Source organism: Nilaparvata lugens, chromosome 8 (assembly GCF_014356525.2).
Source record: "Nilaparvata lugens isolate BPH chromosome 8, ASM1435652v1, whole genome shotgun sequence".
NCBI lineage: Eukaryota > Metazoa > Arthropoda > Insecta > Hemiptera > Delphacidae > Nilaparvata > Nilaparvata lugens.
The window spans coordinates 35044052-35061398 of record NC_052511.1 but is presented as its reverse complement, the minus strand read 5'-3'; the positions used below and the strand labels follow the sequence as shown (position 1 = coordinate 35061398).

At 31.3% G+C, this 17347-nt stretch overlaps 2 protein-coding genes across 3 annotated transcripts in view; one reads left to right on the top strand and one right to left on the bottom strand.

Moving 5' to 3' along the window:
* Nucleotides 1-17347, top strand: part of LOC111047410 (putative leucine-rich repeat-containing protein DDB_G0290503) — a 54233-nt gene that overhangs the window by 8207 nt on the left and 28679 nt on the right. The window lies entirely within an intron of this gene.
* Nucleotides 1-17347, bottom strand: part of LOC111047411 (sodium-independent sulfate anion transporter) — a 33038-nt gene that overhangs the window by 10534 nt on the left and 5157 nt on the right. For both annotated transcript variants that reach the window (XM_039434639.1, XM_022333162.2), the window contains exons 2-5: nt 8044-8233; nt 2761-2956; nt 1670-1890; nt 102-276 (exon numbers count right to left, since the gene is read on the bottom strand). In XM_039434639.1, the coding sequence (XP_039290573.1) occupies nt 102-276; nt 1670-1890; nt 2761-2956; nt 8044-8223 (772 nt within the window). In that variant the 5' untranslated portion in view covers nt 8224-8233. The remainder of the gene's footprint in view (nt 1-101; nt 277-1669; nt 1891-2760; nt 2957-8043; nt 8234-17347) is intronic.

Here is a 17347-nt window from a genome sequence, read left to right as displayed (position 1 = left end):
GAAAAATAATCAAGTAAAATGTTAATTTTATAGATGCTAATAGAAATCCAATTCAATCTTATTCAATGAAATATATTGAATTGTTTTTGACACCTACCTACCTGTCAAGACGAAAGGATGAACATTGGCTTGATCATAGGCATAGGCCAACAGTGAGCAGATCACTACTATCAAGGCATTTCTTCCAATTGAAATCGCCCAAAATATTTGTTTCAACGTTTTTCGCCAACCTTCCAACGTTTCTCCTTTTCCAACCAGTTGTATGTTGTTCAGTTTCTTGAACAGAAATTAAAAATGTGGAATAAAACTTATTGAAAAATGTAGATGAAACGTGAGAAATCTACTAATTTATTTTACACGCACGTACAAGTTTGATACAGAGATTAACAAAAACATGCAAACAACAACAGTAGGCTACACATTAAAACAAAATAAAAAGAAAGTGGTACAAAAAAATGTGGAAGATTGAAGGGTTTTTCCAGCTATGGATATCCATGTACTAGGAAAACCTTCATTTCTTGAGAAGGTGAAAAAGGTATCAGAAAAAGTAAATAGACGGTAGATATGAAAGGATGTGATGGGGAAAAATAATAAGGGAAAGGTTGGAAAAAGAAACCGATAGGACCAGGTGTTGAAAAAAAAAGATTTTAGGGACTATATGAATTACAAAGGATTGCAAAATGAATATGCGTCTAGGATACGAAATTGAGAAGGTCCTCAATCTAAAATCTGATACACTTGAATCATTTTCCAGATATTTTACATTACTGTAATTGTTACAACAGTATTTTTTAGGATGATGCCCACATAAATCCCTATTATGTTTTTGCGTGCTTAATGAAGGGATAAAACGAGATAGATTCACTGAAGTCATTCAGATAGATACTTCAAATGATTTTTTTCTTAAGATTATTTTTTATGAATTTTCTTGAGATGATGCCCACCTAATCCCTAGTAAGTTTTTCTGCTTGAAAATGAAGGAATAAAAAGGTATGGATGCACCTAGCTTTATAAGTGGGTTCAGAAAAACCGGAATGTAGTTATGAATTTACAAATAATGTTTGAAGAAATACTTGGGTAAACATATTCTAATGTATAATCATTACGGTAATGAAAAATAACTAATTATTATTAAACGAAAATCCCAATTGAATGCTGTGTAATTCACCCCGAAGACTTCTGCTACTGCAAATATTGACAACATCAGGGTAAACAGCTAGATAGAAATTCGATGAGCGCTACTATACCGTACAAAGATTAATTTGTCAGCCCGGGAATCGAACCCAGTACCTCCTAATTGCCGGTCAGGAATGCTTACCCGTATAAAATAACTGCAAAAGAGCTATTGATAGCAAGAGAGTACTATATATTTAGTATATTTTTGACAATTTCTATCTAAATTTGGGAAAGGAACAGTTTTGGACTTTAAGCCTGTTGTTTCTTTCCCAGTCATTCATAGTTGAGAATTATATTGTAACCTATGTATCAATGTATAAATAAATATACACCAAGTAAAGGAAACTGAAGATACCAAAATATAATGGAATTGACAACATCAATGTCTTATTCTTTTTTTATAGACAAATACCACAAAATCTCTCCCTATACAATAAAATTAATGAAACTTATCAAGAAATTGAAATATTATTGAAATAGCCACTTACAGTACCTTTAACAACATAAGAGTGACAATACAAAACAGTCCCAGAGTCAGATCCCATAGTCTAGTCTCAGCGTTGTGTTTGAAAAATTCTCTCCAAGTTTCAATGAAGGATTCGGCATTATAGCGCAGTCCGAACAGGCTTTTCAACTGAGCTGAAGCTATAATCAGGGCAGCAGCTGACGTAAATCCAGATATTACAGGGACTGACACAAAATTAACCAGGAATCCTGAAAAATAGGTATTAAAAGCGTTATTATAAAAGTTGAATTGAATAGATTTATAATTGAATCGAGTTATAAAGTCAGTGTCGCTTGCACAGTGAAAGCTTAAACTGAATTGAATCAGCTGGTGGTTTGATGTCAAAATGAATCGCAAAATGACAGTTTCTAGCAAATACATTGGCTTGAAGTAAATCTCACTACATGATAATATTGATTTATTGCATCTTTAAAATTATTGTTATTTCAATAATAATATTAGGACTATATTTATACATTACATCACAGGATACAATACAGGATGTATTGTACTGGAAACGCCATACAAAGCATGGAAGGAAATGATTGGGATTTGGCTCTATCGTTTATTTCAAAATTGAATTGTAACTTATTTGTATTACCGTATATTTTTAAATAATAGTTTATAATTATCAGCAAGTATTGTTATTTTTTAATAGTCCATACAGTTTCGAGTATCTATTTTGTAATTTGAAATGTTTGTTGGAAATAGGCCATTTTTTTATTAATCATCTTTATAGTCCATCTATTATTGATTGAAAAATTGCAAGATTGCAACCACTTCATTATTCGAATAGTTCCACAAGAAACCACTTCATTTAGCCTGAATAACTCCAAACTGATTTTGGCTTTTACAACTTTTAAATTTATATCAGTTTTTGAAATACCGGCGAAATGTTGTATCTGTTACTAAATCCAGTTATTCGAGAAAAATTTCCACAAATTATTCTCTATTATTCAAAATTATTAAAAATTATTCTCTATTATTGTTCAACGATACACAGTGACACACGAAATGAGAGTGACATTTTGTAAAGTTTATTTCAACGTTTTTAAGTATGTTGGCTTCCATTGACTCACCAAGCTGTAGAATACCACATAGCAGCTCCACACAACCGACAAGGAAAGTCAATAGTACCACATAGTCTGCACTCTTTCCTCTCGTGTAGTGATAGGTCAGTAATGAAAGTAGAGCTGTTGGACCCAGCGCTATTTGTCTAGTAGATCCGAAAACTATGTAAACCAACACCCCGGCACAGCCTGAATAGAGTCCATACTGTGCAAGAAATAATATAAGCTGAGTATAAGAATTGTAATTGTAATTTTGAAATTGAATTTGTTATGAACTTGAAATTAATTTGAATTTTAATTTCTTATTAATAGATTTTTTTAAATTATCTAGTCCAAGTTCTCAATATTTTTATTAGAGTATTATTTCTAGACCGAGTGCTTATTATCTAACCATCTATGTGTCCAGGTTATATTAGCCCTACATGTTATATTGTGTAATGAGTAAGTTACTAAATTTTAATTGCCTTCATTGTGTGCATTATATGACTTTGACCATTACTGTGATGTTCAATATTCATTGGTTCAAAGATTCAAATCACCAGGGGTGCCCACAAGGGGGGGGCATGGCGCAATTTGCGCCATCAACATTTTTGGGGGGGGCATGATTTTTTGTATATTTTATGTCAACATTTTGAATTATGATTAAAAAAGCAAGGTATTAAATAGAGATATCCTAATGTAGTTAATTTTTCCACCTTTACAATGTTATATTTTGCTAAGTGTAACTCAATATAAAGCATAAGCACAATTGATAATATTTTGTATGCAGGAATTTTAAGCCTATGAGTTTGGAGGTAAATCTTTGACAAAAATAAATTATAACTTCATCATCCACTATTATTCTGATTTCCTTTGCTTCATTTTAATTTTTAATGGTCCTGTGTTTGAGTTTCCTTGCTGTTGCAAGAAATATGCGATATTTTTTTCATATTCACAGTCTCGACAGTTTTTCGATATAAACAGTAATGCAAGATCAATTTAGGGCAACTCAGCTTATAGAGCATGAAATTTTCTCTCATATAAGACCAATCGCAAGTTCCTATCATGCATTGTACTCATTTTAGAGACTCTTTAATAACAGTAAAATCGCAAGAAAAATGAGAAAATAAAGATTATCATTCAATTGGCTGTAACTTTTGAACGGTATTGAAAACAGAAGTATATTTCATGGGAGTGAAAGGAGAAAATTCATCACAACCTCGACCACTTTTTGGATTTTGCATCTGAAGTTTTCCACAAGATACGCAACGTTGCATATGCGAGACTGTGAGAATGGGGAAAATATCACAAATTTCTCGCACATTCAAAGTTGCGTATCTTGTGGAACACTTCAGATATAAAATCCAAAAAGTAGTCCTGCGCGACCACTCAATTCATTGGAAATTTATTATCTTTACTTATAGAGAATGCTTTTTCTCGAGAAATTCAAGGTTCTCGAGATTAAATGGAAAACTTAAAAAAATCCAAAATTTTGGGGTGAAGTCGCCTTCTGGTGTGTCAGCAAATTTCAGATTAGAATTCAGCGCCCCAAAATATATATAGAACCATCGAAAAAAGTTATTTCGGGGCTGTTTCCTGAAAAAACGACCATTTGACTGGACTATAAGTTGTTATCCTATTATAATAGCGAGCAATTTATGTATATCTGTTTATATTTTTCTATTTCTATATCTGGCTATCTGGTTATTTATGTTCAACGGATCTCGGAAACGGCTCTAACGATTTTCACGAAATTCGGAATATAGTAGGTTTATGATATCAAAATTCGATTGCACTAGGTCTCATCCCTGAGAAAACTCCCTGAAGGACATGAAAAGGATAATTCATCCTTGGAAAAACAGATGATGATTTCGTCTGTGAATAAATCACAGACGAAATATATTTTTCGTAGTGAATAAATCAAAATTCGGGTAAGTAACAGTTTTGGGCTATGCCTGTTAGTACTTCCCCAATCATTTTGAAGAAATGATTATCAATGAAATAAATCTGTTTATCAATGAATAAATAACGAGCAAAGCTCGGTGCCCCGATATTTGGTATTAATAGATAGAATATACAAAATGTACTTGTTCAAATGATATCTTTATTCCAAAAACCAAACCATTTGAAGATACATTTTGTTCGACTTGTGTTATTTACTCCTGTAATGTTAAAAAGTAAATACTACCAACAACACAACATCAGTGACAACCTATTCCAGTTCATGATAAATATCGGGGCACCGTGCTCCGCTCTAGAGTAACCACAAAAGCATATAAAAATTATTACGAAAGAAGAAATTATAATAAATATTCATAGTTCATACAGAGAGGTTCTATCTAATCACAGTGGATTGAGATTAATTCGCAGAGGAATGCAAAAATTTCTCTCACAAAAGCATGTTAAATTTTAATCCTGATTCATGTCACGTGAACCAAATCACAGAAGACCATCACAAAAAGATAGCTTATCTGATTGGTTCTACTGGAATTAATCAGGATTAAAATTTAACCGGCTTTTGTACAACTGTCACTAAGTACCTGATTGAATTATGTACAAAAGTTCAACAGATGAGTCATAATTTTGTCTCAGTCCCACACACATACACTCGCTCACTCACTTCCATCATCAACAGACGCCGAAATTATCAGCTGTTTTTCCAAGGATGAATAAATTCTTTTAATGTCCTTCAGCGAGTTTCCCCAGGGATGAGACCTAGTGTAATCGATTTTTCATATTATAAACCTACTATGTTCTGAATTTCGTGAGAATCGTTAGAGCCGTTTTCGAGATCCGGTGAAATACAAACATATAAACATCTAAAAATTTAAATATCAAAACATCTAAACAGAAATTGCTCGTTAGATTTAGAATACCTAAACTTGCCGACATTATATATTGTATGAATAAAATCGTTCCAAATTTGTATGAATGTTTACCAAGATTGCTATGCAATATTCTTTTGCAATAAAGAATTATCAATGATATTATTATTCAACTTTGTAACCTTAACATTTAAAAAGCAAAGCCTCCCTCACTTATCTTTTAATATCCTATTAAATATGTGTCATGTAGTTTTTCCTGATGTAAAATGAAGTTCTTTCTAGTCCTCCCGAACAAGAACGGGTGCACTGCTAGTCTCAAAAATAATATCAAAAAAATACTTTATTTCTATTTTAAAGAGATAAGAAACGATGGTATATATTTTTACAATATTATGAAAACAGAAAGAATTCCTCACAAGACCAAAGGTAAATAATGTCCTTTGGAAGATTAGAATGTAGAGGTGTGTACAGATATACGCGCCGCGAACATGAGCAATTCACTTTTAATCAGCTGATTATATCTGTATTTTTACAGAAACGGTAAAATACAGATATAAAAAGCTTGGCATCAGCTGATTAAAAGTGAATTGCTCATGTTCGCGGCGCGTATATCTGTAAGCACCTTAAGATGTGAATTTTATTGTCATACACTGACTAATGTTAAAAACTAAAGAGTTGGGAGTTGTGGTACTTTGGGGGGGGGGTCATTATACATGGATTGGGGGGGTCATTACACTTGAATTGGGGGGGGGCTTGCGCCATTGGCCTTGGGGGGGCTGGGCACCCCTGCAAATCACCATATGAAATCAGTGTACTCGAAGTGCCAGAAGTACTCTACCGGTACCAGAAGTACTCTACTAGCACGAAATTAGTAAAAATAATTAGCATAGACAACTCTAAAATGAGAATATTCTAAAAAAATTGTAAAGGAATAAGTAGCACAATATGACTTTAGCTCATTTTCTCACACAAAAGTGCTGGCACCTTTCCTCTCACAATATATTAGGAAAATGTTGAGGGTCATCATAATTTATAATGCACAAAATGACACCATTCAAATGTATAGCAGACACCATTTAATATATATGAAAATATAAAAAAATACAAAACATGTTCTGCAGATTGGTTTGTGATGAAGAAATACCAAGCAATGTATTGAAGAACTTCAATTATTAAAATCGAATAAAGGTCATACACTACAGTAAAATTTAGTAAAACACCGAAAAATACACAGTATACGTAAAATATACAGTAAAATACCGTAAGATATTATAGATACCCACCATCTTTCCGCCGGTGATTCTATATAGGTTATTATCTTTTTTTTTGAATCTTCTTTTCTCTTCACCCTGGTCTCCATAGTCATCATCATCATCTTCATTGTCAGAATCATCTCCAGCATCATCATCATCATCATCAGCATCTTCATCTCTCATAAAATTTATATAAATTTCCTCTTATTAGTAATGATTGTAATTTTGAAATTGAATTTGTTATGAACTTGAAATTAATTTGAATTTTAATTTCTTATTAATAGATTGTTTAAAAAATTATCTAGTCCAAGTTCTCAATATTTTTATTAGAGTATTATTTCTAGACCGAGTGCTTATTATCTATTTATCTATGTGTCCAAGTTTTATTAGCCCTACATGTTATATTGTGTAATAAGTACCTAAGTCTATAATGAGTACAAAAGTCTATAATTATCAGCCAGTAGCCAAAAGAGATGTTGGCAGACCACGCAAGCGTTGACAATAATAGGATTTTTTATGTTTATTTGAATAATTGGCTAGATGTGAGTCGGAATAGGTTAAAGCCTAATCCTTGTTTGTAAGAAGAAGAAGAAGAAGAAGAAGAAGTACCTAAGTTACTAAATTGTAATTGCCTTCATTGTGTGCATTATATGACTTTGACCATTACTGTGATGTTCAATATTCATTGGTTCAAAGATTGAATTCACTATATGAAATCAGTGCACTCGAAGTGTCAGAAGTACTCTACCGGTACCAGAAGTACTCTACTAGCACGAAATTAGTAAAAATAATTATTAGCGTAGGCAACTCTAAAATGAGAATATTCTAAAAATTTGTAAAGGAATAAGTAGCACAATATGACTTTCATTTTCTTACACAAGAGTGCTGGCACCTTTCCTCTCACAATATATTAGAAAAATGATGAGGGTCACCATAATTTATAATGCACAAATTGACACCATTCAAATGTATAGCAGGCACCATATAAAATATATGAAAATATAAAAAAATACAAAACATGTTCTGCAGATTGGTTTGTGATGAAGAAATACCAAGCAATGTATTGAAGAACTTCAATTATTTAAATCAAATAAAGGTCATACACTACAGTAAAATTTAATAAAACACCGAAAAATGCACATTATACGTTAAATATACAGTAAAATACCGTAAGATGCAATTGGATACAAAAGAATACAGTGAAATACGTTAATAAAATACAGTCAAATACATACCTGAGGCCCAAGCCCAGCCAATGCCGCATAGGCGATAGCTTGAGGCATTAGTGTGAGTCCCACAGTAATTCCAGCGATTGCATCTGAAATGGCATCCTTTGCCGTGTATTTAGGCAGCCATACTAGTATTGGCAAATGCTTCTGCAAAAGCTTCTTGGCACCGAAAACCTTGGGAAACATGTAGACTCAACTGGAAAGTAGTAGAGGATAGAGTTGAACATCACATAAAAAATGAATTTTCAATTATTGGGCCTACAAAATATTTGTCACACTTAAAATGTTAATATAAATGTATTGAGAGGTGATTTATTACTGTATTGAGATTTTGAAGATCATACATATTGAATTATATAGGCATAAGCATAGGCTACATTCACATTGTCTTGATAAGCATAAATCATACTTATGAATTGATTATTAATGAATTAAGGATGTGCAACACATATTATGTCCGTTGTTGGTTATCCATCTTGTTTTCACTAATATTATTACTAATGTATTTTTATATAACTTTAGAGTGAAAAAACACTCACACTCTCTGGCGTCGCCACACGTTATAGTAACAGTTTTAAGTTTTAATAGAAAGTAACAGTTATAGTAACAGTTGGCGTGGCCACACCAAAGAATGTGAGTGTTTTTTCACTTTATAGTTATATAAAAATACAATAGTAATATATTATGTCATTAGACCCAAAAGAACAACAAAAAAAACAAGTAGAATAGAATGACTTTTATACTAGGCCTATTTGATAACCAGGCCAAGCTTGTACTGTATTTAATATTCACTCTACCATTTAACCACGCATAGAATAATGAAAAGAAAAATGAATAGTATCTATATATATAAAAGCGAAATGGCACTCACTGACTGACTGACTGACTGACTCACTCACTCACTCACTCACTCACTCACTCACTCACTCGCATAACTAAAAATCTACCGGACCAAAAACGTTCAAATTTGGTAGGTATGTTCAGTTGGCCCTTTAGAGGCGCACTAAGAAATCTTTTGGCAATATTTTAACTCTAAGGGTTGTTTTTAAGGGTTTAAAGTTTGTCTTTTAGCATGTATATTCTTCTTCTCCCAATCTCTTAATTTATAATTGAAATTTCCATATCATATGTTACTATAGACCTATAATCTAGATAGAGTACCTCTTCGAAACAGTTGTTAACTGGCAACTAAATTTAATAATTTTGTCAGGTTGGCATTAAGTTGAGTTGACTTTGTTAGGTTAGCACAAAGTTGAAGATTTAAATGCATTTATCGCGGAAAAATTGATTGGGCACTGCTACTTCAATCCTGGGAATCGCTTCGCTCGCCATATCCGTTTAGCCAGACGTTTAGTCTGGACCCCCGACTGGATTGTTCTAACATAATTATGATAAAAATGCTCAAATGAAAAATGCAGGCGAGCGAAGCGAGCCTGCTGATCTCATTCTTGGACGATCCAGCCGGGGGTCCAGGGGGCGGAGCCCCCTGGCTAGACGGATATGGCGAGCGAAGCGAGCCTGACGGCTAGTACCTAATAAATGTGAGATTTAAGTATGCTAGTCAACCTGTTGAACGTTTCTTTAAAATAATTTTTGGCAGCTTCTTGCAAATTCTGATGATGATAATGTTCATACATGCTAATTAATAGAATGAGAGTATAGGAAATAAATATGAATATTGTTGAAGAATACGTTATTAGATATAGATTATTCACATCATATCAATCATCTAACTGTTATCTCCCAGCACCAATGTGCATGCTAATAATAATTATTCTGAGATTTCCCTGCTAGACTTCCATTTAAGTATGAAGGCCGTATCTATTCTTAGTATGCATTAATTACAGTAGATTAAGCAGGAAGGTGATCAGAAATCATCACTTTCCTTTTCAAAAAGTGTAGATAAATAATTGAATAATCAATAAATTGTGAGTGGTGACTTCATTATTCAAAACATCAAGAAACAAGAATTAACCTATAGAGAAAATGCATGAAAAACAAATTTCTGTAAATTGGTGCTGCCTTATAAAAAAAACTCAGTTCTTTACAGTTGTGTTGTATGTGATGTTGTGGTACGTTTCCATATTGAAAACACAAATTAAAATTGTCAACCATTTTTTTAAATAAAAGTGGTTGACAATTTCAATTTCTGTTTTCAAAACGCAGTTCATTTCAGCTAATTTATTACTTTATTCTGATGCCATTGAATTATTGGAGGGAAACGGTTGATTGTATGCACATTACCGTCACTTCATTTTAAATTTACGTCCGTTTTTCTTATCGTATTATTTATTTTCAAATTCATAATGAAAATAATATTTTTGTGAGTGGAATACTAAAGTTGTGAATGGAATGAATCACAAGATACACGTTTGTATGTGAATTATATTCCTTCCATGTTTCTATTATTTTTTCATGAAATGGTTACAGAATATTATTCTTGTTAGTATTTTTATATTTATAATTGTAGGATTATGGATTGTAGTAGAATATTTTTAAATTAATAAGAGCAATATAAGAACTTGTAGTACCATTTTATTTTTTAAAAAAAAAAACTTTAAAATATTTTAACGACTAGTTTATATTCAACCATTGGTCATTTTCAAAATGATTGAAAATGACCAATGGTCGAAACTTATTAAAAACTTTGAAATATTTTAACGACTAGTTTATATTCAACCATTGGTCATTTTCAAAATGATTGAAAATGACCAATGGTTGAAACTAGTCGTTAAAATATTTTTAAGTTTTTAAATGTTTTTTAAATAAAAGGGTAAAAAAAGTTTTTATATTGTTCTTATCAATTTGAATAAAGTAGTCCATATAAGTGAAGTGTTTTTAGAATAATTTGATATTCTTAATAGGTACCCTAATAGTACATAGTGGAACCACTATATATTAAAACAATATTTCTTGTGTAGCAAAATTTGTTGTAGTTTGTTCAAGCATGGGTTGATTATTTCAAATATTGTGACAACTTCCATAAGGGTGACCGCTTTATAGCTAATAATAATTATCTAAGAATTCAAAGTACTTAGCATAGTTGAATCCTATACTATTAAATGAGCAACTTCTGTTTATGTGTTTAGATGTTTGGATGTTTATATGTTTGTATTTCACCGTACCCCGAACGGCTCTAACGATTTTCACGAAATTCAGAACATAGTAGGTTTATAATATAAAGATTCGATTGCACTAGGTATCAACCCTGAGAAAACTCGCTGAAGGATAATTATTATTCATCCTTGGAAAAACAGCTGATGATAATTATTTCGTCGTCTGTTGGTGATGGAAGTGAGTGAGTGAGTTCATGTGTGGGACTGTGTCAAAATTATGACTCAGCTGTTGAACTTTTGTAATCATTTCAATCCGGTACTTAGTACTTTGTGCCGGGTTGCAAAAAAGCGGGTTATTTTCAATCCTGATTAATTACAGTAGATCCACCTTTTTGAAATGGTCTTCTCTCATTTGGTTCACGTGAAGTTAATCAGGATTAAAGTTTAACCGGCATTTGTGCAACTAGGCCTTTGTGATTAGATAGATCATTTCTGTACCGTATGAATGTTATTATAATTTCTTCTTTCGAAATGAACTTTTCATGGTTTTGTACTCCAGAGCGAAGCTCGGTCCCCGATATTAACTTCTTATAGCATAAATTTATTCAGAAACATATTTATTATGATAAATAAAAAACTATAAATTCATGAAAATATAAAGTTTAAATACTTTTTTGAACTGAGATTAATGCAAATTATTTACTGGAACAACATGTGAATTTGCGCTGTTCAGTTGTTACAGTACTGTATACCTAATACATGTTATTTATTTTAAAAATTTGGGAATGTAATATAGTTTTGGGCCAAGCCTGTTGTTCCTTCCTGATCATATTTATATGATTTGTGATTGTATCTACGAATAAATAAATAAATACTAAATCTCAATAATCAATTTGAGTATTTATTTATTTATACATACACCATTCTCAACTATAAATGATTGGGGAAGGAAGAACAGGCTTAAAGCCCAAAACTGTTCCTTTCCCAAATTTAGATAGAAATTGTCCAAAAATAGGTTACATTTACACTTTATGATTTTTGTCCAAAAGATTTATAAAGATTTTATGAGTATAGTCAGAGATGGTTCACTTTTCCATACACTTCAACTCTCCAAGGTCATCTATAATGTTGATAAGGCTCGTTAAAGGCGAAGTACTATTTGAAATTATTGCAAACTGATTGGCCAGGTCAGAGTTTTCAAGGTCACAACTTGAAGGTCATTGTCAAGGTCAATTTTTGGCTTTCATTCTCTGAGCGGCTGCCTGCTGAGAATAACTTAATTCAATAATAATGATGATGATCATAATCATCGACGTCTTTTAGCTGTAGAGTGATGAGATTCACTCTAAACTGTCAGCATTCCTTATGAATAACATCAGCGCTTCTCATTCAATCAATGCTGACAGTTCTTAGTGAATCGGATCATAGGAATTCGCTAATCAACCGCATATGTGCCATCGCGAGGTCTTCAACCTGTCAGAAAGCTTCCTTTGCCAGTTTTGTTTCATTTTGCATTCTTTTATTTTTCATTTTTTATTCTTCTTGCTTGTTGACTTTCTTTCCTATTAAATTATTGAGTGAACTCCTTTTCAGTACCAATCCTTAGCCTATGGTACCGGTAGTAGGATAGAAGAAGAAGAAGAAGAAGAAGAAGAAGAAGAAGTTGAATTTTTTTTGGATAAGGTCTATTTTAAGTCAGATAGCCAACTTGGATATTTTTCCATACCAATACCTATCTATGTTTCACTCTTCCATACATTCTTTATTGATTCATACAATAGGTACATCATCAAAATATAGGGAGAGAAAAAATAAGGTAACCTTGTGCTATTCCTCTCCAAAATTTAGATAAGGTTACACATAATCCGAAATAGGTTGAGTCTTGTAGTTGTTCACTTCACTCCTTTTTTTCTTAAAATCAGTATAAAATTGAGTTGTATAATTGATACATTTATTAGTTAATGTGATATTCACATTTTAAAGTCAGCAGCTGATCAACATCGGTTTGCTATCATTGTCTGGCATTAGAAAGAGCACATAACTTTATCCTTTGACAGTTTTCTAACTTCACACCGTTGCCAAATTGTTTGCATTCTTGATAAGAATAGCACTGTATTTCTCATTCTTATGATAAATGTTATCAAAAAATATCTCAGTAAGTTAATATATTCAATATATTAAAATCTGTAGTTTTTGATAATTTCTTAGTCTTTTTATTTAATATGAATAATTTCCACAATATCAATTTCTCATCTACACAAAAAGTATTCAATATAATATGTTTGTATAAGTAAATTATTGAAAAATATAATTCAATATAAAAATGAATAACAAAAATATTCCAATAATAACATTTTCTGAAAATATTCTCTGAAAATGGAATAGCGTACTACTCTAAATACTTATCTGCAATACCAAACTCATATTCATTTTCACCACAATCCACTCTGTAGCATATTGTTAATATTTTTCATATTATAATATTTTCATTGTCATATATTTCTCTCAATATTATTCCAATAATGAAATCACTTTACTTATATGAGTTACTTTATTCAAATTAATAAAAACAATATAAAACTCTTGTAGTAGATACCCTTTTTATTAGAAAACGTTTTAAAACTTTAAAACAATTAAATTATACATTAGAGAAACTGGAACTTATTGAATATGATAATATAATATTCATTTATATAATAATTGAAATTTTTAAAACTTTAAAACAATTGAATTGTTTTTAAGTTTTTAAACGTTTTAAATAAAAAGGGTACCACAAATTTTTTATTGTTTTCATTAATTTTATTCAAATATAATTTATCTGGAAAGTGAACGATACTGTATTTTAATTTCCTGTTTGTTCTCAAGAACCCTCCATTACATTCTCTCGTTTCCTCCAAAACTTTTTCTTCAACAACTGAAGCAGACTTCCAATTTTACAATAAATTAATGAATTTCTTAGATGATATTGCTTTTACATTTTTTTACTAACAATAATTTTAAAATGTCACTGAATCACTCGATTTTACAGCTTTTTGTAATTTAGATAATTTTTCTATCAATATCCGTCGCAATATGCTATCTAAACAATAGACAATAACAAAAAATAGACAATTTCTATCCGAATTTGGGAAAGGAAAACAGTTTTGGGCTTTAAGCCTGTTGTTCCTTTCCCAATCATTCATAGTTGAGAATTATATTGTATCTATAAATGTATAAATAAACAAATAAATATTATATTATCATATTCTATTCAATAAGCAGTATTCGTCGTTATTGAGCTCAAGGAAACATACTATCTACTCTAGATTAATCTATATGTATCCTTCCTATCTATCTCAAATCCTGACTTCAAAAAAACATCTTTTGGAACAAATGACTGAAACTGTACAGCCCTAGAACGATAACATGACATTTTCCCTTCACCCATCACATCAATATAAACCCATAATAGAATCAATCGTAAATAAACTCATATTGTTTAGAATATTTACTGCATTACTGCTGAATATTGATTACCCTGATCCACCATTAGTCTACTCCATTTCAATAATTTTATTTTAATTGATTACATAATTACATTACTTTATTAATCATATGATTTGTTCTTAAATTTTCATATAAATATTAAAACTTCTACAAAATTTTTATTTGTGAACAAATCTTTAGTCGTATAAATGGAAGTAACGTTCTTGGTAGAGAGTTACTGGGAAGGATATTTTTAATATTCATTGACATGTCCAAAGCTCCGCCAATTTATGTAGATGCATTACAATATTATCTTGTTTAGTTATTCCAAATTGATTTTTTTCATATCATTGTACAGTTCAATAATTATTTTCTTTGTTTAAGTTATGTAAATTCATCTAAAACTTTGCTGTATTGTGAGCTATTGTATAAGTGTATAAGCCAGTTTATAATGTAATCCACATAAATTAAGTACTCAATCAATCAATCTACTCTTATTCAATAAGCAATATTCGTCGTTATAGAGCTCCGGGAAACATACTATCTACTCTAGTCTCTAGAACAGGTACGTACCGTACTCCACTTTTGTATGACAACTCCCCACACCACTACAAACTGTAAACACTGTTCCCTCCTATTTTTCACAATGATACATCATTTCACATTACACACCTCTCCATAGACATTGTCCAGTAAACAATGCCCCACACAGAAGTACATCGCTTTCCTCTTTCTAGTAGTGAAAGACAGAGAGAGTTTATCAGCTAATTCTAACAACTGACAAAGACAAACTGATTACTGATGCGTGCTATTCATATAGTGAGATTCACGTTGAAATGTCAGCATTAGTTAAATGGGACTGATATGCTGTTGTTATTTATATAAAGAATGTTAACAGTTTAAAGTAAATTTCACTATAACATATATAGTGAGGTCCACGTTATAATGGCAGTGTTGGACTAGTAATGGTATTGCTATTCTTGTCTATCTTTCAACAAAGCGAATATAGCGCTATCTCTTTCTCGCTTTGCTCTGTTGCCAGTGGATCACCTTTAAACAATGTAGAATATTAATAATAAACAAACTATTTCATCTTAATTATATAAATTCAACTGAGTAGAATTTGACAATATATGTGTTTTTATTTCATTATGAAATTATTAAAAAATATAATTTATTGCTTAATAATTATAATTGATTATTTTAAATGAGAATGAACAGTTAATATTACATTAATAAACCTGTATCAGCTACCATCTATAGAGGGTTTTGACAAGACAGGTTCGGCAACGTTTTTCTCCTATCTTTCTCCACTGCCATTATAACGTGCACCTCACCATAGAATCATACTATAATGAGGTCCACGTTATAATGACAGTGGAGAAAGATAGGAGAACAACGTTGCCGATCCTCTGTCTTGTCAAAACCCTCTATAGATGGTAGCTGATACTGGTTTATTAATGTAATATTAATTGTTCATTCTCGTTTAAAATAATCAATTATATTTTTTCAAGCAAGAAATTATATTTTTCAATTATTTCACAATTAATTTCTATGATTAAGATGAAGTATTTTGTTGATTGATTATCAATTCTGAATTGTTGAAAGCCGATCTGGCAACAGAGCAAAGCGAGAGAGAGATAGTTCTATTCGCTGTGTTGAATTATAGACAAGGATAGCAATACCATCGCTATTCAAACATTGCCATTATAGCGTGGACCTCACTATAGACTTTTTAACTGTCTGCATTGGCAGGATGGAAAGCATGAATGTTGGTTTTTATATAAGGACTGCTAAAACAGTTTAAGCTGTGAACCCCACTATATAAAGTAGACTATAACATATGGTAGGCGTGAAGTGTCATGAATATACAGTTGAGTGTGATAGACCTAGTAGTATTTTTGTTATTCAGAATGAATAGAGCTGACAAGGCTTGGTCATCCTAGTTAATAACAGTGAGAGGCCTATCCTCAATCAGATTCATCCTAAACGTTTCTGCGAATTGAATTCAGGCTGGAAATTTGAATTTGAAATGATGCGTTTAGAAATTTCAGACTTGCAAGTCTCTCAAACAATATACAACACAATTTATAGCCTACATAGTGTTATCTATGATGTATGGATGTCTGATTTATTCTACTTTGCATGTTATTGACATAACATTTTTGATGTTAATTGGCGTGAAATGTCACTTTCGACTCTGTATGATATGTGTGATATATATTGTTGATGTTATTAGCTGTATAAACTTGGTGTTGTTTATGTTCAGAATAAATTTGATGACTATAAAATTCTATTTTTTCATATATGACGTGTGAAATAAATCGTGAATAGATAAAATCGTGATTGATAGCCTGCATATAAATAGTAGTCTATAAAGTACCGCTCTCTCATTCATTACTAACTCATGCATGCTGCCTAATCTGGGTTGTTTGGATGTAGTGGTTTTTATTTCAATGAGTTTACTTGAACGTTTAATTATTCTAGAAAATTACTAGTTACTTACCCTCTTTATATTATTTTTTATTAATAAACACTCCTAGCTTTGAGCACTCATGCCATTTTCATTTTGACTTTAAAATGGCATAAGTGCTCGTAACTAGTTGTATGTTGTTTATATAAAAATAAGATGTTTCTAATAATTTTCCTATAATAATAACTTACTTAGTATATATATGCTAGATATTAATAAAACGTCCATTTGAAATTTATTTTTTAAATCCTGAAGATAGTGTGAACACTGAAACTAGTTCTTTTAATTTGTATTTTTAATTTATTATTCTATTAAT